Source organism: Hydra vulgaris, chromosome 14, assembly GCF_038396675.1.
Source record: "Hydra vulgaris chromosome 14, alternate assembly HydraT2T_AEP".
Classification (NCBI taxonomy): Eukaryota; Metazoa; Cnidaria; class Hydrozoa; order Anthoathecata; family Hydridae; genus Hydra; species Hydra vulgaris.
In genome coordinates, this window is record NC_088933.1 from 31,332,192 (window position 1) to 31,356,625 (window position 24,434).

The 24,434-nt window shown below is 26.4% G+C and overlaps 1 protein-coding gene across 1 annotated transcript in view; it reads left to right on the forward strand.

The window, feature by feature from the left end:
- Positions 1-19,683, forward strand: part of LOC100200952 (GRAM domain-containing protein 4) — a 44,662-nt gene extending 24,979 nt beyond the window's left edge. Inside the window, exons 12-18 of the mRNA XM_065818287.1 lie at positions 2,192-2,250; positions 7,297-7,407; positions 7,988-8,144; positions 8,372-8,459; positions 8,539-8,620; positions 19,082-19,150; positions 19,256-19,683. Of these exons, the coding sequence (XP_065674359.1) occupies positions 2,192-2,250; positions 7,297-7,407; positions 7,988-8,144; positions 8,372-8,459; positions 8,539-8,620; positions 19,082-19,150; positions 19,256-19,348 (659 nt within the window). The 3' untranslated portion in view covers positions 19,349-19,683. The remainder of the gene's footprint in view (positions 1-2,191; positions 2,251-7,296; positions 7,408-7,987; positions 8,145-8,371; positions 8,460-8,538; positions 8,621-19,081; positions 19,151-19,255) is intronic.
- The last annotated feature ends 4,751 nt before the right edge of the window (positions 19,684-24,434 follow it).

The window sequence follows — 24,434 nt, forward strand, 5'->3', positions numbered from 1 at the left end:
AAAATAATTACCCAATTTAAAAAAAAAAAAATTGTTAGCTAAAAAGTACTACACGTTAAATTTTATTTTATTTTAGCGTCACTTTTGATACTTTAAATTTTGTTTGTTTTGTTATAATGATTTTATAACAAAATGTTTTTTCATTTTATCAAAAAAAATGTTAAAACATTATTACAAACTTTAAACGACATCATATGAAGAGAAAATTTTCTTTTATGGACAGAACTATATTAATAATTTTTTTGCTTGAAGTTACAGCTGAAGCAATATAGCTCTTGCAATGTTTTCGTTTATATTTATAAGTTTTATTCTGCGAAAAATAATAGTTTAAAAAAATAATATTTTATAATAGTTACATCAGCTTTATATAAATTAGAAATTGTGCTATATCAAAAAAGTAAAAACAGAAATTTCTTTTTATTTAAGAGTTTTGATTAAAAAAGTTATTTAAGTTATTAAAGAAAAACTGAGAAAAAAAAAATGGTTCTTTTTTTTTTCTCAGTTTTTCTTCCTCCTTTTCTATTTTTTACAAAAAAAATTAAATTCGTTGTAAATATGTTATAACTGATAACAATGCACAAAAAATATTCATAAAACGTAAGTTAAACTTTTTTGTCATAAGCCAAGTGAAAGCATAACATATTTTTTTAATAAATGATACTTGGAAACTTAAATCTTTTGTTTGTCACAAAAAAAGAAGCTGGTAAAGTAATTAGCTTTTCTTTCTTTGTAACAAGTAATATTTTTTGTTTGTTAATAACTTAATAAGTTTAAATTTAAAGTATAACCCCCAAAAAAGAGAAAAAAGACAAGAAAAAGAACTATAATATGGTTTAACCCCCCTTACAGTAAAAGCGTCTCTACCAATGTCGGACATATCTTCCTAAACTTAATGAACAAACACTTTCCAACATCCCACCCCCTAAGTAAACTATTCAATCGAAACACCATCAAATTGAGTTACAGCTGCACCAAAAATATCGAAAGTATAATAAAAAGCCACAACAAGAAAATTAGTTCAGAAAGACCAAAAGAATACCCACCCTGCAATTGTATAAAGAAAGAAAACAGCCCTATAATAGGAAAATGTAGAGCCTCTAATGTTATTTATAAATGTATAGTATCCCCCCCCCCCCCCTAACACCCCAGAAAAAGTATATATTGGCCTAGCAGAAGGTGAATGGAAGAAAAGATGGGCTAACCACAAGCACTCATTCACAAATAAAAAGATGAAAAATTCAACCACCCTTTCAAAGTATATATGGCAGATAAAAGAAAACTTAAAAATAACGCCAAAATTAACTTGGTCAATAATTAAACAAGTCCCCGCCTACAGCAACGTAACAAAAAAATGCTTGCTTTGTCTTCATGAAAAACTTTGCATAATATCATACAAAGGAAAGCAAAAATTATTAAATAAAAAAACAGAAATTATTTCTAAGTGCCGTCACGAAAACAAGTTCTTGCTTGACAACCACGAGCCCAAAGATTAAAAAGCCAAACCACGCTCGCAAATAATTATAGTTTTATAATTGTTTTTGAACGCCACGATGTTTATTAAGTATATTTTTTAACGAAAAAAACAATGTATTTTTTACCTGATGATTGCTAAACTCATGAAACTTTTAGTAGTAAAAATCATGTAGTTATTTTTTTAATCTCGTCAAAAAATCAATTATATAGCTCTGATATCATTCATCGAGCACTCTTGCTGAATATATGCTCACAGCAAAATTAAACTTATTTATATATATATATATATATATATATATATATATATATATATATATATATATATGTTTTAAAAATAGCTTTGGCGTGGCTCGGTGCTAAATTTTTTTTATATTGTCACAATCAGATTTGAGAAATGAGAACTGTAAACTATAGTAATAAGCAAATAAAAAATAAAAACCATTATTATTGAACCCATAGCACCATATCACTGATTGTAGATATTATTTTCATTTCAAGACACAATTTCTAGCTAAATTATTTATGTATTTTTTTATTAAATAATAACAAGATATAGTTGTTTATTATTTATATATTTATTATTATGTTGTAATTTTAACCATGTATTACTAACAATGTTTCTTAAATAATAAATTTTTGTCTATTTAAATATCGTTTAAATAGTAGTCATAATGAAATACAATTGAAATAAATCATTATCAATAAAGTTTATTTTTAGGTATGTTTTTTGGTGTTAAAATGTTTCTTATTACTCCAATATATGTGCGCTTTCCAAAGGTAAATTTTTATTATAATTTCATAAAATTTATTTCATTTATTGCACTGTTGCAAAGTTTCAGCAAAATATTTTTATAGTTATAAATAAACTATATATATATGTATATATATATATATATATATATATATATATATATATATATATATATATATATATATATATATATATATATATATATATATATATATATAATCAGGGCTCAAAATAAATCTGCTCCAGACAATTTGTTTGATAAATACTTAGGTTTGGCAGACATGTCCAACAAAACTTAACAAAAATGTTTACTTTAGGGAAAGAAGTGCCATTGCACACTATTTCTGTTTTTTAAAAAATTTAAAAAAAAATGTTTTTATACTATTAGGGACGAACCAAGATCTGTTTTCATACCGCTGGAGCGGTATAGACACCCAAAAAAAGCGCTGAAAAAATATTTTACTTTTAAATTTTTCTTTCGCTCTTTTATTAAAGATATTTTAGCTTCTTCATTTTTTTCTTCAGGAATTAAAAAGTAATTACGGAACGTAACTCGTTTTACATTTAAAACTGTCATTCGGTTACTAATTGAACATAAGGTTTTAAATAATATATGTAACAAAACTTGTTACAAAATTAAAAAGCCAAGTGGAATACATAAAAATTTTTTTTTTGTAAGATAGTATGATTTTAAAATATACATTTAGAGTAAAGTTAATTTATAAAAAGTTAATTATAATCAAGTTGTTTGAAAATAAAATAACAAAAGTTAAAAGTTCAGTCTAAATAACAATGTATTTGGTGTAATATCGTGCAAATAACTTTTGAATGTTTTTTAGAATACTTATATTTCATAAAATAACAATTACAATAACTTCATAAAAGTTTTATTAAGATTCAGTTATTTTTCAATTCAAGTCAAGCCTCATTCTACTCTTGGTTTTTACCTTCTTGTGCAGCTGCTATATCTAATCGTAATCATTTTTTTTTTTAAAAAAACTCTCTTGAGAACAAATGGCTATTTATTATTGCAAGTAATCAATATAAAAAGGTGCTGTCTGATGCTTGATGCTAAGCTCCATTATTTTTTTTCAGTTTAGCAAATTTCACACCTTATCTCGGCTTTAGAGATTTTTGGAAAATCTTCAACAGTGTCATTAACAAGGATAGGTCTAACATTCCATCTCTCATTCATTGGACTGATCTTATTACTTCTCCCGAGGATAAGGCAGAACTATTTGCAAGAACTTTTCTTTTAGTTTGACTCTTGAATCTTATGGGCATTCTCTTCCATCCATTTAAATTAAACAGGTTAACCCATTGTTAGACATTCAAATCACTCCTGCTACTGTTGCTAAAATCATATCTCAAAACTCCTCTACAGCTTGTGGTCCAGATAACATTCCTGTCACAGTCTTACCAAATTATTCTCCAGAACTCTCTTCAATTATTTCTAAATTATTTAAGTGCTTGGTGGAGTTTGTTTTCAGCTACTGGAAAATGGTATTTGTTGCTTTAATTTTTAAAAACTCCAGAGAACATTCTGACCCCTCCAATTATTGTCCAATCAGTCTTTTTTCTGTTCTTAGTAAGGTCTTTCAGTCCTTGATCGGCAGATTTCTCACATTTCATCTTGAGTCAAATAACTTACTGTCAGACAATCAATACGCTCTATGGCTGGCTTGCTAACTACTGTGACAGGCTGACTTGTAACTTCTGTGATGGAGGCAGTGAGGCTAGGGCTTTTGATATATCTAAAGCTTTCAACAAGATTTGGCATGCTGGTCTTCTCCATAAGCTTGTTTCATATGGTGTTTCTGGGAATGTTTTTGAGATTATTAAATCGTTTCTTTCTAGTTACTTTAATAACATCACTCTCAAAGGCCAACACTCATCTTCATTTCCAGTAATTTTTGGAGTACCTCAAGGTTCTTTCTTGGTCCTGTTTTGTTTCTTATATACATTAATAATCTTCCCAATAACATTACATCTAAAGTACTTCTTTTTGCTGGTGACTCAACTTTACACTCCTTGACAAAAAGTCTTCTCTTTTCGATTGCTTAGAACAGGCAGCTGATCTTGAATCTAATATCACTTCTGTAACAGATTGGGGTTCACAGTTGCTTGTAAACTTTAACTCCAACAAAACACAGTTATTTACTGCAAATAACTAATGCAATACTGTCGACATTTCTATATTAATGAATGGAGAGGTAATCATAAACATAGTAACGATTAAAAATCATTCTCGCGACACCGGTTTTAACTGGAGATGCAACACACAATTTTAATTTTTTTAATTTTTAGGACACACAAGTCACCAAAAATTAAAAGACGGTATCCCCAAATAAACTCGGGCTTCGTCACTGACTATGCAAAATTCTTTGTAAATTATTATAAATTATAAATATATAAATTATTATATTTACATATCAATTTATTAAATAAAGTAACAAATTACTTCTAATCATTGTTTACAGTAAACCCATTTTATTTAAATTATCAAAGAATATAATATTTATATATAGTTAAGGGTCCATCAAAAAACAAAAATTTTTTAAAAATTGCCTTGTCTGAATTCTAAATGTGTTCTTTATAATACAATAACACTAGACTTAAATATTTTTTAAACAAAAAATTTTTTTAGAAGGGCCCAAAACCCTTGAACATTTAAAGTCTCCATACGTAAAAATATATATTTGTAGTTAAAGTTATGCTGATTATGAATCTATTTTCAGAAATTAATTTGTTATTTTCTGAAAAAAGTTAAAACGGAATTAGAGAAAAGTCACATTTTTTTGGTAAAACTGAATGCTAATAAATTTCACAATTAGCTAATTTTAATAATAGCTATTATTCGCATCTAATTAAGTAACTTTTTTACTTTATTTATCTTTTTCTATCTTTATTATTTCTTATTCTTTACTATAGGTTTCTTATAACAGTTTCCTGTGCAAATCTAAATCAATTTAAATCAGTTAACAAAATCAAAATCAATTCAAAATGCTAATACATTATCAAAAAGAATACTCTAAGGAGCAAATAAGAATGGCAGTTGGAAGAATAAATAGTGTTAAAATAAGTTTATGCAAAGCATCTCAAATATACAATATTCCAAATAATACCTCGTCAAATCGTGTGAATTCGCAGGAGTCAGGTATAGCAACAACTCTATGTAGTGTGGTTGAGTGATATCGATTGATTAATACTGGTAGAAATGCTAGCAAAATTATCAGATTGGGGTTTTAGTAAAACACAAAGCCAAACCATAGATATTATTGCTGGTTATTTAAAGTTAGAAATCAAACCATTTTATTTAAAATTGACTTTCAAATAAACTGGTTTGATTCAAAACTCATGTGTTAGTATTGGATGGTCATAACACATGAATTATATCAAGTTGCACCAACGTGCATTGAGAATAGTTTAAATGTGTAAATGTTTAATCAAGTTTAAATGTGTAAATGTTCTCCTCCCACATATTTCAACCATTAGATGTGGGAGTATATTGTCATGTCAAAAAGCTTTGATAAAAATTATTGCAACAGTATTATGCAAGCACATTATGCAGCAATTTATCAAAAGAAAGTTTTGTTCAGCTTCAAGCCAAACTTTTAAACAGTGGTGAAGTATTTATACGATTACAAGTAGTTAGAGGATTTCAAAATACTGGTTTATTTCCGCTTGATATAAATAAAATTGATAAATCTCAATTACAAATTGCTGAAACATTTGAACTACTGTAAACCCAACCTACACAAGCTTAACTTACACAAACTCACTATAATAAAAATCTTAACACACCATCTCAATCAACACAACATTATTTACAACTTATTAAAACACCAAGGTAGAGTTCTTACAAGCTTGACCCTTGTCAGCATCAATGTTATGCATTTTTGGAATTATTAAATTTTTTGTTTATACTGATAATTTAAGATTTGTTTTTCTGAAGGCAGCTTCATAAACTACTTGAATTAATTCTTTTTTGGTTTATTTTAGTTTAACTTTTTATTGAAAAATGTTTTTCAGCTCATTTTATGTTTTTTAGATTATTTTTTTAATTGCAAATGATATGAGATATCTAATGAATAATTTTAATACTTTTTTAAATGATATGAGATTTTATATTTAATGTGTGTATGTGTGTGAGAGAGGGAGGGAGGGAGGGAGGGAGAAGAAGAGAATTAAAGTAATAAAATTAATAAAGTTATTTTTCTGATTTTTATTTTATAATCTTACTGATTTTAATGATGTCTATTTAATGCTCATAATCTTGTAAATCTTCTTTAGATAACTTGTTGTAAATCTTCTTAGCTTTAGATATATTCTGTCATTCCTTTTGAGCAGATGACATAGTATGCTTTTGCCTTTCTTTTTTAAAGCAGTTATCTCAGCATTCTGACTCCCAATCACCTTTGTCTTTACATTCAAAGTACTCATCTCCACTTTAATTTAGTCACTCTTAATTTCTTTTCTTTTTATTGCTGTTGTTTACACCTTCATGCATAATGATAATTATCAGGCAGTTATTAAATGTAATAGTTATCATTTATCTGTTGTGTTGTTAACAACCAAATTTAAAAATCCATGAACTGCATCAAAACTCAATAATGGGATGGAGTTAGGTAAGTAGTTTACTGTTTTTAAAAGATTTTAACTATTCATAGTGTCATTTAAATGAGAAGTCCCAAAGATTAAGTTAACAAGTATTCAAAACAACTCTAATTTTTTTAAATTTCAATTGATGGAGTAAAGGAGCTGGAAAATCTTTTTGAAAAGTTTGTGCTGGAGTAACAAATAAGAAGATTCACTCATTAATATTTAAACATTAAAGCAAAGCACTTTCTAAAAGTTTGCTTTTCTAAACAAAAGCAAAATGTTAAACATCAAATAAGACAAAAAAAAGTGATTTTCAAATAGTATATATGGTATAAATGATGTTTTATGACTTCAATTAATAAGAGTCCAATATTGGCTTCTCAAACATAAACAATCCATTTAGTTTTAAAATTTTTTGGCCGTTTAAAATTATTTTTTGGTGAATACAATTCTCTGAATTTATTTTTTAGGTTCAAAATCGCTATGATGATTTGAATAGGATGTGGAAAAAACTTCCAACTCACCATGAAAAAGAAAAAATTGCAGAAAACATTGATAAAAGTTCTCAAAATTTATCAGAAGTAAGTTAATTATGAAAGTTTATCAGGAATTAATTGTTAATATTTATTAGAAGTATTTAGAATTGATAGCTATAAATATAGGTAATGACTATTAATACTTTTTTTGATTGTGTTGTTGTTATTTTATCATTTATTTTTATAATGTATATTTTTGGTCTATCATAGTTGGTCTATCATAGTTTATCTTTTTTAAACTTTAACTTTTAATATATTGTAATTTTGTTTGTTTATGCGACACATTGGTCGCAAAAAGTGACCAACGGAGCTGTCCAGTTACGTAGACCTGGGAGATGTGAAAATAAAAGTAGATTGTAGATGATGTCATTGGATGAGAATCATGAATGGATGTAAAGACTATTTTGTAGGAGGAATAAAATTTTTGGATTCAGGAATAGGGTGAACAATAACTCATGCTTTTAGAGAAACATTCTTAGAGGTCTCATGAGGGTGTTCTATCATAGTTGGTCTATATTATCTTTTACTTTTAATATATTGTAATTTTTACTTTTCCATTATTGTTTTTTATTGCTATTTTGATTGTAATTAAAAGCTTGTGAAACTTTTAAAATTAAATTTTTAGACAAACCCTACAACACCTGTTTCAGGCACTGTTGTTAACAACACTAATCGCCCATTATCTCGATCAAATGAAAAGTTGGAGGATAGTAGTTCTTCATGGGAAAATATAGTTTTTAGTGATCGCTTTCAATTACCTTCTTTGGAAGTGCCACTACACGGTATAATATATTTGTAATAATTTCCAGAGGCCAGGAGGGAGGTATAATAGAGAAGATTTGATTAATATTGTTATAATGATTTTTATTTATTATTATTATTATTTTATTTATTACTATTATCTATTTTGATATTATATTTATAGAATTGTTTTAACTTTACAAAACCTCTACAAACCTACAAAACCAAAACCAAAAGCCTTAAATAAACATATATAGTTATTATATAGATTGGATTGATGGGCGACGTTGTACGTTAATGGATAAAGACAGTCCTCTCTCTAGCATGAAACATGGCAGATTATATTTAACACCCAAGTAAGACAGCCAAGTAATTATTGTAAATAAAGAAGTCAAAAAAAAGCTTCTGATTTGTAAATGCATACTGATCTTTTAGTTACATTTGTTTTGAAAGAAATCAATTTCACACAAAGAAGAATATTTCAATAAAACTTTCAGATATTGTTGCTGTTAAAAAGGTATCATAGATTATATCATATACTATATAAGTTATATGTGTGTGTGTGTTTGTGTGTATAAACATATAAACATGTAGGTTATATAACTCTTTTCTATAATACAATAGAATCTTTTTAATATAATAACGACTTATGGTCAATTTAATGAATTTTTGTTTAATAATTTTATTTGAATTAAAGTTTTTTGATTATTAAATTGTTTGTTTTTTTTACTTTTGCAACTTTTGTTTAAACATTACTAAAATTAGCGTAATATGTTATATATTTTATATATATATATTTTTTATATATAGGCATTTAAAAGGCTACATTGCTACGGGCCATAGACTATGTAAAAGTTAGCATTGTAAAAAAGTTTTGTCTAATGCCAAAAGCCTGCTATTCTCAAGTCACAAAATCTTATATTTCATTTCAAAAACTAGGCTCCAGAGAATCTTTAACAGTGTTTATAATAAGATAAATCTGTTATTCTTTCCCTCTTGCATGACTTGTTGATCAAACTGAATTGTTTGCTAAGAAATTTTCATAAATTTTATTTCCTGATTCTACTAACCACATTCTACCTGATATAGCCAACAAATAGGTTAATCCATTGCTTGACATTTGTATCACTTTAGCTTCTGTATCTAAAGTGGTTTCCACTTTAGATACGGAAGCTAAAGTGACTTAGACTTACTTAGTCTCTTACTTAGACCAACTTAGATTCTTCTACAGCTTGTGGTCCAGACAACATACCTGTTATATTTTTCAGAAGTGTTTTTCAGAGCTGCCATCTATACTTTCAAGCTATTTAACAAGTGCTTATCAGATTCTTGTTTTCCAGCCTGCTGTAAAGCACAACCTGTTATGCCTATTTTCAAAAATTCTGGAGAGGGATCTTACTTGTCTAACTACTGGCTCATTAGGTTCTATATTGGCCCTATAATTATTTTATTTTACATTAATGATCTCCCAAAAATTCTCACGCTAATGATACTATTGTTTATTCTTGTCTTGATAAGAAGCCAACACTCTGATTTCTTAGAGGAGGCATTTGAGCTTAAAAAGGATCTCACTTCTGCTACAGCATGGGGTTTTCAGTGGCTGATAAACTTTAACTCAGATAAAACTCAATTTTTTTCAGATAATTGTTATTACAACAATCTAGATCATATATTTATGAACAGTATTGTACTCAATGAGTCATCTACCCTTCGTCTTCTAGGATTAACTCTTACTTCGGATCTTTCTTGGGAACATATATATATACATAAAGAAAGAGAGAGAAAGAGAGAGAGAGTATGCAAAAAAAAATAATGGTACACTTAAAAAAAATCATAATTTTAAAGATTGCATAATAAAAATGAGTTGTCTGTTAAAATATTTAAAAGTTTTTTTTAGATATCTTATCAAGTATTTTTTAAAGAATTTATTTGTGTATTGGTGAATAATTGCTTTTCAAACCTTTTGAATTTTGCACAATTCATCTAATGATGCATAAAGTTGACTGCAAAAAAAATAATCGTACAGTTTAAAAATAATGTCAAATTGATCAAATCAATGGAAATTAGTATTGAGTGGGGCCTTCTTTAACCTTGACAGTCTCATCTAGATGATTTGGCATTGAGTTGATCAAATTTTGGGTCTTTTCTGTTGTTATATTATCCCATGTCCTCATTATAGGTTCTTTCAAGTTGTCTTTGCGTCTAAATGCTGGTTCGCCAATTTTTCTATCCAAAATATACCACCAATTTTCTATTGGATTCAAGTCTTTGAGATCAAGAGTCAGACTTTGAGATGGCCATTCCAAAATACTGATGTTATTTTTGTCGAAGCATAACTTCATTTTCTCAATTGTTAAGAAGCATAATCTGATTGGAACCGTTGCTAATGTGGCTGGTAGAAGACGAAAATGCAAGGTGACTAGTGCAATTGATCGAAATATCATTAATGTCATCATTAATGTGAAGAAAAATAGATTTTTTTCGGCAGCTAAATTAGTTTTAAAAATTCAAGAAGATAATAGCATCACAGTGACACCTCAAACAATCAGAAATTGTATAAGAGAACAAGGATATAGAGGTAGAGTGGTTTGAAATAAACTTTTTTTAACTTCTAAACAAATGAAACATTGATTGGAATTTGCATCGAAGTACTTAAAAATGCTGATAGCATATTGGAAAAAAATTATGTGGTCGGATGAGTCAAAATGCAATCTCGTCTCATCGGATGGAGTCTAAAAAGTGTGGTGAAAAAAAGGAGAAGCTTATAAATTGAGTTGCTTGAGAGGTAGTGTAATGCATGAAGGAGGAAATGTGATGGTTTGGGGTAGTATGAGTTGAAAAGAAGTGGGGAAATATACATTTATTGATGGCAAAATGGATGTTTCAATGTATTGTGAAATTCTCAAAGCTAACTTGCAACCATATACTTAAAAATTGAGAATGGGAAGCGATTTCATACTCCAGCAGGATAACAATCCAAAACATACCGCTAAGAAAACGAATGTATACATTGACATAAATAACATCAATGTTTTGGAATGACCATCTCAAAGTTAAACCGTACTTTTTTTTTTTTTTGCAGTCATGTATTCTACACAATAGCGTGCTCAATGTTCTTAAAAGAACAGAGCAATTATATATAGAAAATCACTTAACAAATATTTTTTTTATTTTTTCAAAAATGAAAAAAATTTTTCTGGTGATTTTCTGCTAATATATACATATATATTATATATACATACATATATATATATATATATATATATATATATATATATATATATATATATATATATATATATATATATATATATACATGTTTGTTAATGGTTCTTATCGGTATATATTGAAATCATAATTAATTTTTTGATTGTTGGTCACTTTAGTATCAATGATGTTAGCTGTTTAATATTTATTGACAATGAATGACATTATCTCTATTACAAAATCATGTGTGGATATCATATACATAACTCAAATATGATTCTAATTCTTGTAGTGCATAAGAATGAAGCACTTTCAATTGCGTTATTTTTAAAGTTGTTGAAACTACTTAGTGTATAAGATATATATAGGGTATGATATATAGGGTTCTTGGCTTGTGCACTTTAACTATACCATACAAAAAGATAGTATTGGGTCGCATGGATATTAACTTTCATATTATTATTATTTGGTAAATCATCAATTTTTCATCAATTTTTATAGGTTTTAATTTTAAATAAGAGTAGGGTCCTTATTAATAACCTTTGTTTTGCCAGTTTACTGTCAAATCATGTCTGTTACTTTTTATGCTCAATTCTGACAAAGCCTTCTTTTTTATCAAAAAAGTATATATCAATATTTATTTGTTTAAATGGTTGTCTTTGATCAAAATTAGAATTATTTTTAGCATAAATCTTGTGAACCCTTTGTTTTTTGCAGTACTCTAGTTTTAACACAGAAAATCAGTTACTAAAACAATGTCCAAGTACAGTAAGTTTATATAGTTAGTACAAATTTGGGCCCTATTTGTAGTACCTAGGTACTAGTTCTAGAAGCTGGTATTTTCAGGTGTTTTAGTTTTTTATAGATTTAAAACAACATATTTAAGAATTCAAGGAGTTTTTGCTTGTACTTTTGGATTTTATTATGCAAGATTTTCAATTTTTTGATGAGATGAATCTTAAATATAGCAAACTTTTTTTATAGAGAATTTTTAGTAATTTTTTAAACAAATCTTCTTGAATTAATGTTTTATATAAATAGTTTTTAAGATTTTTTATTTTTATTTGACTACAACAACAAGCAACTAGAATGTTTCTTGATAGTAATTTAAAACAGTAGCTTTTATGCATGTCTTTTCTGGATTTTGTTAATAGCAAAACAAACAATCATAAACTGTATAAATGTATGAGATCTATACATATACTAAAATCACAAAGTGATTTTGGTATATGTATGTGTCTTATTACATTATATACAGTATATGTCTTATACATTTTGTAAAAAAGATATATTATGTATAATATATAAATATTACTAGATATAAGAGATAGATAATAGATATAAGTATATATAAATTTTTGATCTTTCCTCAATCAAAACATTTTAAATCTATTTAAATATCTATTCCCGTGCATTTCTAATTGAAGCCTATGTAAATAAAATTACATTGGCAAAATAAAAATGAAAACAGCAACAAAAATAAAGTAACACCAAATATATGTTCAAGGAGAAAAATGTAAAAATCATAAAAGCAAATGTTTATGCAGTACAAGACGAGAGCAGGTAAAAAGGTTAAAAATAGGACGTAAAATTTTGAAAGAAAAGTTCAAGAATCAATTAAAATTCAGTTTTATAAATGTGAATCAAAAATTGAAGGTATGAGTTAAGAAGTATAGAATTTAGAAGTAACATTCTGCAGAAAGGCTGACTTTTTAGGGATGGGAAAGTTGTTGTCAGTGGTCTTCCAATATATTTTTAGCAGCAAAATATTCTGCTTTCTGCCACCAGTGGCTTCCACCCAATTATTGGCGGTCGCAAGTTGAGTTTTTTTTTAGGCCAAATTTTTTGGAGACCAACGCCAATAGGTAGACGGAAGCCATTGGTGGCTGCCTCCAGAAAAAAATTTTAAATGCAAAATGATTTGAAGACTGCCATTAGTGGCTTCTACCTTCCAGTTGGCTGCAGCCGCCATATTAAAAGTGGAAATGTTTGTCTCCTGGCCGTGGATGTAATAAAAAATAATTTCACGTATGTTTTTTCCATTTTTATTTAACCATAAAATCAAAAATTACAAATTTAATTATAATTTACAAAGTTAGGTTCAGTGTCACTCATATAGTTAAAAACTAGTCAATGGAGTGACAGCTTAATAAAATGAACAAATAAAATAAAAAAATTTTAAGACAAGGAAATAGTAAAGAAAATAAACTACATTAATACAAGTAATAAAAAAAAGAAGTAATAGGAACAATAATCAGAAGAAAAATATTAAAGGAGTAAGGCTAAGAAAAATGAAAAAAAGAGAGATGAAATGAAGATAAAGTTGAGTGAGAAAAAAATGTAAGAGAAAACAAAAATTTTAATGACATAAGTTCAGAATGATAGAGTGAGAGAAAAAAATTTTGGTAGAAAAATAGTTTCGTAAAAAATTTCGTAAAAAAGCAAAATAAAGGCAAATTTAAATTAAAAAATTATATACATACACTACTACATACAATATTAAAGCCTATATTATGCATTACATAGATTAGTTAAAAAACTAAATATAAGATATAGAAAAAGCAAAAACAGTTAAATTGACAGAGAAAAATGCAAAAAAATAAATACATTCAACATTTTTTATATACATAAATACACGACATATAAACTGTACAAAATTAATCAAAATTGTTCTTTTTCTTTTCTTTCCATAAAGTAGAAAAATTTTAGTTCTTTTTTATAAAATTCCATTTACAAAGACTTTTTTCTTCTAACTTTGTTTTTTTTGTTTTAGTTTTTTTCTTGTTTTTTATTTTTATTGATTTAAAACCTCTATTCTTGTTTATACATTTTTTTTTTTTTTTTCCCAAAAATATTTTTAATATTCTTCTTCATTCATAATTATATATATCGGCATTCTTCATTCATTTCTTTTTCATAAAACTTTTTTTTTCTACTTTTTACCATTAAACAAACACTTCCTCCATTTGCGATGTCATTGCAAAGATGATTAAGTTAACGAGCAATTTTAAATTAATTAGGAACAAATGTTAAAAGTTTAACATCAAAGTTTTGTTTTATTTATAATTGAATTGTTTGATTTTGATCAAAGTTTTTTTGAGCAAGTCAAATCCAAATTTTTTATTTGTTTTATTATTGACAATAACCTTATATTCTTATTTTTAGTAATTAGATATTGTAAAATAATATTATTTAGTATTTTTTTAAAAGTTTGTGACCTCATTGTATTTCGCTAATTTTTTTGACAAATTATAACAACAACAACAAAATAAAGTTCACAATCTATAAAATGCTAAAAAGTATTGATTCTCTACTTCTAAACGTTTAAAGCAATTATAAGTTTTAAAAGATTAAAAGTGTAAAACTTTTAAAAATTTAAAAATGATAATACGTTGAAAAAGTTTCAAAAGGTTTAAATTAAGTATTCAAAAATTTTAATTGTTTTAGCAACAAATTAATAATAATATAATAATTAATAATTCAAATGAGAGCGCCAGGAAATATCTATGACAGCCAACACAATAGTTGTCTAAAAATTTAACTGTAACCTGTTTTTCTTGTTCAATATCTGCAAGTCGATCAGTTTAAGTCTGGATTTAAACTCCTTGACTGATGTAGACTCCACTACCAATTCTGGTAAATTATTTCATCCAAAGACAACCCTGTTTGTAAAGAAGTGTTGTCTACTTTTAACAATTTTAACAAACTCTGATTTAATACGATGTTTATAACCTCTAATATTGGATGCTGGACCTGGTGTATTGATTGAATGCATTTGTATCTGAACTTACTTCATATTCAAAACCTTTATATAATTTATATTGTTGTATAAGGTCACCTCTTAGTCTTCGAACTTCTGAAGTTGTTAAATCTAGTATTTTTAGTCTTTGATTATATCCCAGATGTCTTAATTCTGGTATCAATTTAGTTGCTCTTTTTTGAGCTTTTTCAAGTTCTTTGATATCTTTTTTATAATAGGGATTCCAAGCTTGAATCGCAAACTCCAAATGAAGTCTAATGTATGTGCAATAAAGCATTTTCATGAGGTATTTATCTTCATACCTAAAAGTATTATTTAATATTGCAAGCATATTGTTTGCTTTACTGGCAGCATTCCTTACTTGTCTTTTCCATTTCAAATCCTTGGATATATAAATACCTAAATCCTTTTTGAGAGTAGGTTTTTTAATTTCTTTTACCTTTCCAAACTATAAAATGCCTACAACTATAAAATGCCAAACTATAAAATGCCTACAGGCATTGTTTTTATATATACCCTTAGTCAATATATGTTTACTCCACTGTGCCTATTATTTATGTCAGTCAGTGTATATACAATACACTAAGACTATGGCTATAGTGCTTAGATAACACATTTTTTGTCATTGCACTGTGTGTCAAAGGCAAAACCATACAAAAGATTTCTCAAATTTTAAAATCTTAAAAATCTATAAGTATGCATTGATTTGCTTATTATATGAAACTTGTATAAAAACAATAAATAAGTATAATTTTCAATAAACAACAGTTATAAGAAAAATGGAAATGCTACCTCATAAGATAAACTTTGTGACGTTCAAGGAGCCACACCATCTTTAATTCAGAATCGTTTCTGATTAATTTTATTTAATATTAATTTTATTTGCTGCAGCCATTCAAAATGTTTGGAAAATTTTCTTGTTAAAAGTTTGTTGTTTTTGTTTACTTTTTTTTTAAATCTGAACATCTCATTTATTAGGAATCCCCCATTTACTTGGCTGGTAAGAGTATTAATCTATTTTTATATTTTAAACTGAATAGCTCAGATCGTCATCAGACCTTAAATAATGCTAATATAAAAGTTTGGATTATCTGAAAATAGATAACACTGATAAACAAATAAAATTTTATTGTGCAAATCTTGTTAACTAGGTGGTTTTTTAAAACAAATTAAATATGCTGATTTTAAATATGCAAACCATTTTTCACCATCACGTCAAGTTGTAAAGATATTTGGGTTCAAATCTTTAGTATTTAAGGTAAAGTCCCTAATATTGTCGAAAAAAAAGTTATTCAAAAGTGTTTCAACCTGGATCTCAAAAGAAGCGTATTTTCATAGAGATTTTTAAAATGGTATTTGTTTGTAATAAAAATTAGTACTTTTTGTATTATTGCTGAGAAACATTTTGTTAAAATTTTTTTAAAAGTCTTTAGCATTTTTTCACATAATTTTTTTTGTCAATAAATTTTAAGTAAAAATATTTATCTTTTCTAAAATCTCTATGAAAATACGCTTCTTTTGAGACCCAAGTTGACATACTTTTGAATAACTTTTGAATAACAATACTAGGGACTTTACCTTAAATACTAAAGATTTGAACCCAAATATCTTTACAACTTGACGTGATGGTGAAAAATGGTTTGCATATTTGAAATCAGCATATTTAATTTGTTTTAAAAAACCACCTAGTTAACAAGATATGCACAATAAAATTTTATTTGTTTATCAGTGTAATCCAAAGATGACCTCAATAGAAATGATTTTGTTATTTTTATATTTTCGCTAAAGGTGGTGTCTAACTGTTGCCCCATATCTTATACCATTTTCCCTGTTTAAAAATACTGCAGCTGTTCTTTTTTTTCTTTTTTTTTTCTAAATGTTCAATATTTTGACCCGTTTAAGAAGATTCCTTTTTTTTAATTAGATTTTACACTTAATCTCTCTATAGCTGACCCTTCTGTTTATTAAGATTCTCCCAGTTATTTGCCAGAGAATATAAATTCATTTGTTATATTTTGAACTGAACAGCTTAGACTTTCATCAGAAGTAAAAGATTGCTAATATAAAAGTTGTTTCAGCATAAAGTTTATATAACTGATCCATTTAGCATCTTAATCTACATAAAACTTAAACCTTTGTAAACAATTTCATAGAAAAGTGGTTATTTTTTTAAATTGAGTTATGCATATAATCACAATAATGACATAATCATTATACTCTTAACTATCATTTAATATTAGTTTAAAATCTTACGCACTTATAACTGTAAGTAATTGTAAATATGACACTGTAAACATTATATTAAAATATTTTCAGTATATCAATTATTTAGTCAACACATTTAAACATTCAAAGATTGTGGCTTGTTTCAACATGATTGCAAAAATCTTTTTTGTGATCAGGTTGTATTTAATCAATACTATTGAGTCAATAGTACTGAGAAAATACAACATGGTTGCAAATTATAATTTTATGTGGGGAGTAAAAATATCATGGCAGTAAAAATGTAATACTTTAAAAAAAAAAATTTAAGATTTTTATAAGTAAATATGATATAAAATTTTTTTACTGGGGAATAAAAATTTAATATTCGTTAAGTACGTAGTAGTAAATATCTCATACTACATCAGAATTTATTTATGTGAAAAAATCTCCATAGACTTGCTATGACTTAGCCTGACTAAAGTCCTCCACTTGCTATGACTTAGCCTCAACTTGCTATGTCTTAGCCTGATAAAAATGCATTTTTTTTTTTAATTACATAGATTAGAAGTTTAATTTTCATAAAAATTTTTAATATTAGAAAAATTGAATTCAAGCCGACATCAAAATTAATTTAACTATCTTTTAATAAATATTAAAAGACGTTGTATTTTTTAATTGTTTTCACATTATCTAATGAATAAGAATAAGAATTTATGTTATGGTCATAAAATGATAGTTTTAGCGTGACAAATGGGCGACAAAATATTAAATTTTGATCATAAACTGACAATTTAATTATTTATTATAAATCTTTTTTTTTTTTACCAAAGGCATAGAAATAAATTTTTCAATTTTTATCATTCATTTTAAATATGCAGCTACTAATTTATTCAAAAAATCTTTTTGATTTTATTTGCATTTAATTGATAAACAACCATTCCAACAAAATTGTTACTTTAATTAAATAGTCAAAACTTTTTTTAATAAATCATATAATACAGAACTTTGATGTCAAATTTTTAACATTTGTTCCCAATTAATATTTAAATTGCTCATTGACTTGAAAACAATCAAGAAATTGTTTATCATTACATCCGCTGGCGGTAGGCAAGTATGTCTGCCTCCAATTTGGCAGAAATACTTGCCTCCAAATCATTTTTCCTCCATAATTTTCCAGCATTTTTCCTCCATAACTCCACCAATGGCATTCACCTCCCTATTGGTGTCGGTCTCCAAGACATTCTGAAACTGCCACCTTTTGCCGCTAAGAATTTATTGGGAGCCAACTGCTGCAGAAAGAAAAGTTGAGGAGAGAAGATTCAACACTGAATTTAGACAACAGTCAGTATGTCTAAAAGCATTTCTAAATGGCTTATTTTTATGCTTACCAAAATAAGTAATAGGAAAAAAACCACTTTAATGAAGCTATAGGGAAACCATTAAAAAGTTAAGCAAGCTTTTAGTACGCTTTTTGAATATCAAAAAGGTACAAATGTCTAAATGCTACTTTGGCTAATTCGGAGTCAAATCATAAGAAACCCTTACAATTTGTTTTAAGTAATAACCGAGCTGATTCAAATGATGTGAAATAATGGTATAGCAACACCTAAGAGTATTAATAAAAAGTTATTAGTACTAAGAGTAGCTGCTTGATGTTTTTTTAAAGTTATATATACACACACACACACGATCGATTAACTGATTAACTACAAATCCACCACATACCAATTAAGCTCACTTGTAACTACATTATTTATTATATTTAAATTAAATGCAAATATTATGCTCAAGTATTTTTTTGGATAGACAAAGCCAATATCATTTATACCTGGACCTGGAATGGCTATTGAACTTGAAGTTACTAACATATCCAAGGTTTTAAAATTTAATTTGTTTATTTTTTATGCAATCTGTTTTAAGTTAGATTTTGAAAATAATCTCTTAAAAGTTTTATCTCTTTAATAAAAATTATTATTTTAGCCTTATGTGTTTGCCGCAATGATGGGACGTGATGAAGCTTTTGATTCCATTATACGTGCAGGAAGATTGTTAAAACTGCCGTGGAGTTTATAGCATCTCAATATGATTTTTAACATATCATTTTTCTTTCCAAATATCTTAGTGAATCGGTCTTAAGTTTTTTCTAATCATGCAATCGTTGCACCATTGATATCATTTATCATGTTATATTTTAACCGCGATGGAATTTTTTAGATCTTCAGAAAAGTAAATTTAATATCTTTAGAAATTTTTATTAGATGACATCTTAATATATATAGCTCTTAAGAAACGTATTATCGCAGTTTTAAATTGTATATATTTTTTGTAAAATTTTATGACATATTTCTTTGCGTTTTCTAATTTTTGTTTTATTTCTTTTTAAAAAAGTATTAAATTTTATTATATATTAATATCTTTTGTTTGGATTAATCTTTTGCTTAGATTTTATTACGTGCTTTGTTCATGTATTTTATAAACAAATTTTTTGTTTATAAAATACATGAATGCATATATAAATTAAAAAAAAATAACCAATCTTTTCAAAAATACTCTAGTCCATTAATTAAAACTCTTAAATTCAAAATATTTTTTTTTCCTTCTTGGTTTACAGTGACAATAGCTTGTCAGTATTAGGAGGAACAGGTTTTTAGTTTACCTTGTCAAAAAAAAAACGATTAACGCCGTAATGACGTAACGTCTACTGTGCAAATAAAAAAAATGTAATAATTGGGATAACATTATTTATTGTTTAAAAATACAATAAAATAATTTCTTTCAACGACAACATAAAAATAAAGTAGCTTAAAGCAGTCCCATGCTTTTTATTGTCTTTTAAGTACAAAAAGATGCAAATAGATTACTGCGCATAAATTAATTTTTATTGTACCATCAACAAAACAACTTACAAGACCTTTATTTACCATTTTATTAATGTTGTTTATAAGTTTAAGAAACTTTGTTGGATTTTACACATAATATTTTACAAATTTTACTTAAGTCCCTAACATATTCTAGTGAAGTGCTTGCTACATCGGGTTTGCGTTGGACAGATATAAATGTAGCAGTACTCTCTGATATTTCTTTTTAAATCAGTTTGATATCTTTTGATATTGGTATGAAATTTTTTTGAAATTCAAAACATCATTTTGAGCTAAACTATCTTCTGATATACATCGTACATTGCACAAAAATATAAGAATTCATCAGGAGAAAAAAAAAATTTAAATCTTATATAATCTTATTTATAAAGAAATTTTCTAAAACATTTGCACTAAGTTGTTTCAATAAATAATTAAATGCAAAAGAATAACGATTGTTAAAATTATTTCATTATATCATATTTCATTTTACACTGCTTTACTCTATTATGTTTTGTTTACTATAAAAATCGTGTTTTTGAAGATTGCTTTCAAACTAACGTTTCCAAATCAATTGTTTTAACAATTATTAAAAGTTTATTGTACTATTGCTTCGTCCTTTACCTACTGCAGTGTTTCAAAATAAAACCCCATCTTGACAGTAGCGTCGACTTAACAAAACATTAGTCATTAAAAAAAGTATAAAAAACAAGAAAATGTAAAAGAAAAAAAAGAATGCGCTTTTCTGTAAAACTACATGCATCAGCTATAAACTTTATAAACTTATAGATGTCAAGTTACCGTCATAAATAAAACCACAATAGAAGCGGCCAAAATAAAACGATAAGGACTGTTCCAATAAAAGGACTAACAAAGCAAACAACTATGTTAAATTTACATTTAACTTTTTTCCTTTGATATTAAACAATATTTATTAACTTTTCTCAAAAGAATTAACTTGCAAAATATTTTCACAAAAAATGCTAATTAAGAAATACAAATATTATTATTTTCATTAAGATTATTATCATTTGTATAAAATTATGAGTCACATTTACATAAACATCTTTCAAATGTTAAAATAAAAATTATGAAATTTTATTTACTTTTTTTGTTTGTATATAAAGTTTTAAATGTTTTGCAAACCATTTTTCATTTTCTTCAGGTTCTTCCTTTAAACTTTAAACAATAAAATTTTTCTTCCTTTAAACTTTAAACAATAAAATTATATATTTAAATAATAACAACCATAAGTTGTGAATAATTGCTATTTTAAATAATTCGTATATAAATTACATTCGTTTAAAATTTAGTTTTGCTATTTTTAAATAATTCGTATATAAATTACATTCGTTTAAAATTTAGTTATAAAAAACGTACGTTTTTATAAATAAACATTTAATTATATTGTAATATATAATAAATAAATTACAATAAAATTAATTACAGTATAATCAATTTACAATAAATTATTAATATATTAAATAAATAACAATAAAATTAATTACAAAACAATAAAACTGCAATTTTTAATCAATATGTTTTAAAGGAAAAAAACAAATAATGAAACTTTTTAGTCTGAAAGTAGTTTTTGTGTTTCTTATATTTTCTCTAAGCAATCTTTCTAACACATTACTTCTCCATTTTACTGAACACTTGTTCCGTGGTATCGGGTTATGATGCACTTTAGGGGGTTTAACATGTCTTCTGAACGGATCTTGGTACGTAGCCTCCGTACGAATTAGCTAGAGGAAGAAAAACCGCAATCAGGTTCTAATAGGCTAAGTTGATAATTTTGTTTGAAAAAACATTTTGGGTTCGGAAAAATTTTTATATTTTTAGTCAAAGCTGTTTATTTTGAATATAACGCGAAGATTGAAATAAATAATATATAATCAGAAAAAAAATGAATATTTTAATGTGAGTAAGATAAGGTTGTCCTTTGTAAGTAAGACAAGGTTGTATTATGTCAGGAATATTGTATAGAAAGAATTACTTTTAACTTTTGTTAGACTTAACAATTGTATTTAAGGAATACAAGTTAAAGGAAGCGGAACAATATACAGCAAACAAGAATGTTACTAATGTTTTTATAAACGGAGGCGAAATGGAAGAAGAGAGATGGGAGGGGAAGCCTTAAAATTTAATCTAATATAAACAAGTGCTAATAAAAATACATCGCCAAATAAAAAATAAATCTTGTCAAATACTAAGACATAGTATTATAAAAATATTTTTCAAGGAGAAAGTTGAATATCTCAACATTAACTGGGTAGAGAATTTCTTCAAAAACTTAGGTTAAAATATTTCTATCAATAGAAAGCTCCAATACAAAATCTACTAGAAAGAGGGTTTTTATAAAGCTCTCTCCAAAAGTGATTATAAATATAAACTATTTTTAAAAAATGTAAAAAAACAGCAATGTTATACGAAATATGTACTCAAGTATAAGATAAAATATAATGCAATAATCATAATAAAGTCAAGTCAATAAACGAAGAGTAATTGATATTAGGTAAAAACCTATATCAATTAATCTTCTGTTAATTGACTAAAAAAACTAAACTTACAATAAAAGATAAGTTTGTCAAACTAAAAAACAAAGCTTTGGAACATATATAAATTCTATAGTTTTATATCTTCATTTGACTTCTTCAATTGAGTGACAAACATCTAGACCTCTATGTTTTTAAACCCATCTAGCTTCAATTAATCTAGCATGTATCAATTAATTTTGCTTGACCAGAAAAAATGAACTCAATGAGATAGTATGTATGTTTCAATACTTTAAACATTCCATGATTTTATTACATAAATTAAGTTCATGGCACACACAATGAAAAAAATGACCTTTTAAATTTATAAATCTAATTCTAGATAGTACACCTTTTAATTTTCCAGATGTTGTTTCAACATTACCATACCTATGATCTCTAGATTTTTGGATATCGAGACAAATATCAATTATAAAGCTGATCCTGTGATCCTGTACTGTTAAAGCGTGTATACAAAAAAAATGTGAAAGTAGAAAAATAACTAAAAAAAGTACTACTCAATTTTTATTTCAAACCAAGTAATAATTTTAATACTATAATATAAGAAGATCAAACATTAAAAAAAAATTAACTATTCCTGTGGGGATCTAATAAAATTTCGAGCTTTTGCTTTAGTGGTACCCATAAGCTTGCGCTCAGAATAAGAATCAAAACTATTTGATGCTTTTTTAAATGATATTTTAATATCTTTAATGTTTCTGCAAAACTTTTTTTTTTTTTCATTTTTCTTTCAATAATAGCCCAGTACTTTTCAATACCTCTCAATTCTGGGCAGTTTGGAGGATTTTCTGTTTTAGGCACAAATTTCACATTATTCTTTTTATACCATTCCATAGTTTACAATAATGAATTGAAGCTAAATCAGGCCAGAACACAGGTCTGTTGTTGAATTTGTTGATGATCGTACTTGATATAAGTTTCATCAAAATTTGTGTCATAAAAATTCCTAGCGCGGATTCTTGCACTTTTTTGTTGAGTTTCAGAACGGTTGGGCACTTTTTGTGCTTTGAAAGAATGAAAACCATGTTTGTTTCTAACTTTTGCTACAAAACTATGAAAAAATCCATATATTTTTGCGCGTTCCCTTAGTGAAAGACTTGGGTTATTCTTAAAATACAACCACTGAAAAAAAATGACGTGCTTATTCTTTCACATTTATTTCGTGTACACGCTTTATCACATAAGTAGATTATAACTTTTTACACGATTATAATGATTATAAGGTCACAGGAAAATTATTTATTTAACATATATATATATATATATATATATATATATATATATATATATATATATATATATATATATATATATATACATACATACATACACATATATATATCAGGTTTTTAGAGCATTCTACAAAAAGTGCTCAATCTTCTCAAAGAACAGAGCAGTAATAAGTTAATAACTAATTCATAATTACTAATTTGTGTGTGTATATATAAAAAGACAAATAAAATATAAAAAGAACTATTCTATCATACTGCGATGGATAGACTCTGACTCATAGATAGATATATAAATATATATACACAAAAATATATATATATATATAAAAATAAAGCAATCGTGTTTATAGTTATACTTTGAAGTAATATACTCTTCTTTTTCTTTTTGTATTGGAATAAAACCTTCTACTTCAAAAATTCTTAAAGAGAAAGGATTTTTGTTTAAAGCACGAAACTTCTTTCTTTAAGATCATCAGCTTTGCATTGTAAGTTTTAATTTTGACTTTAACTGCAT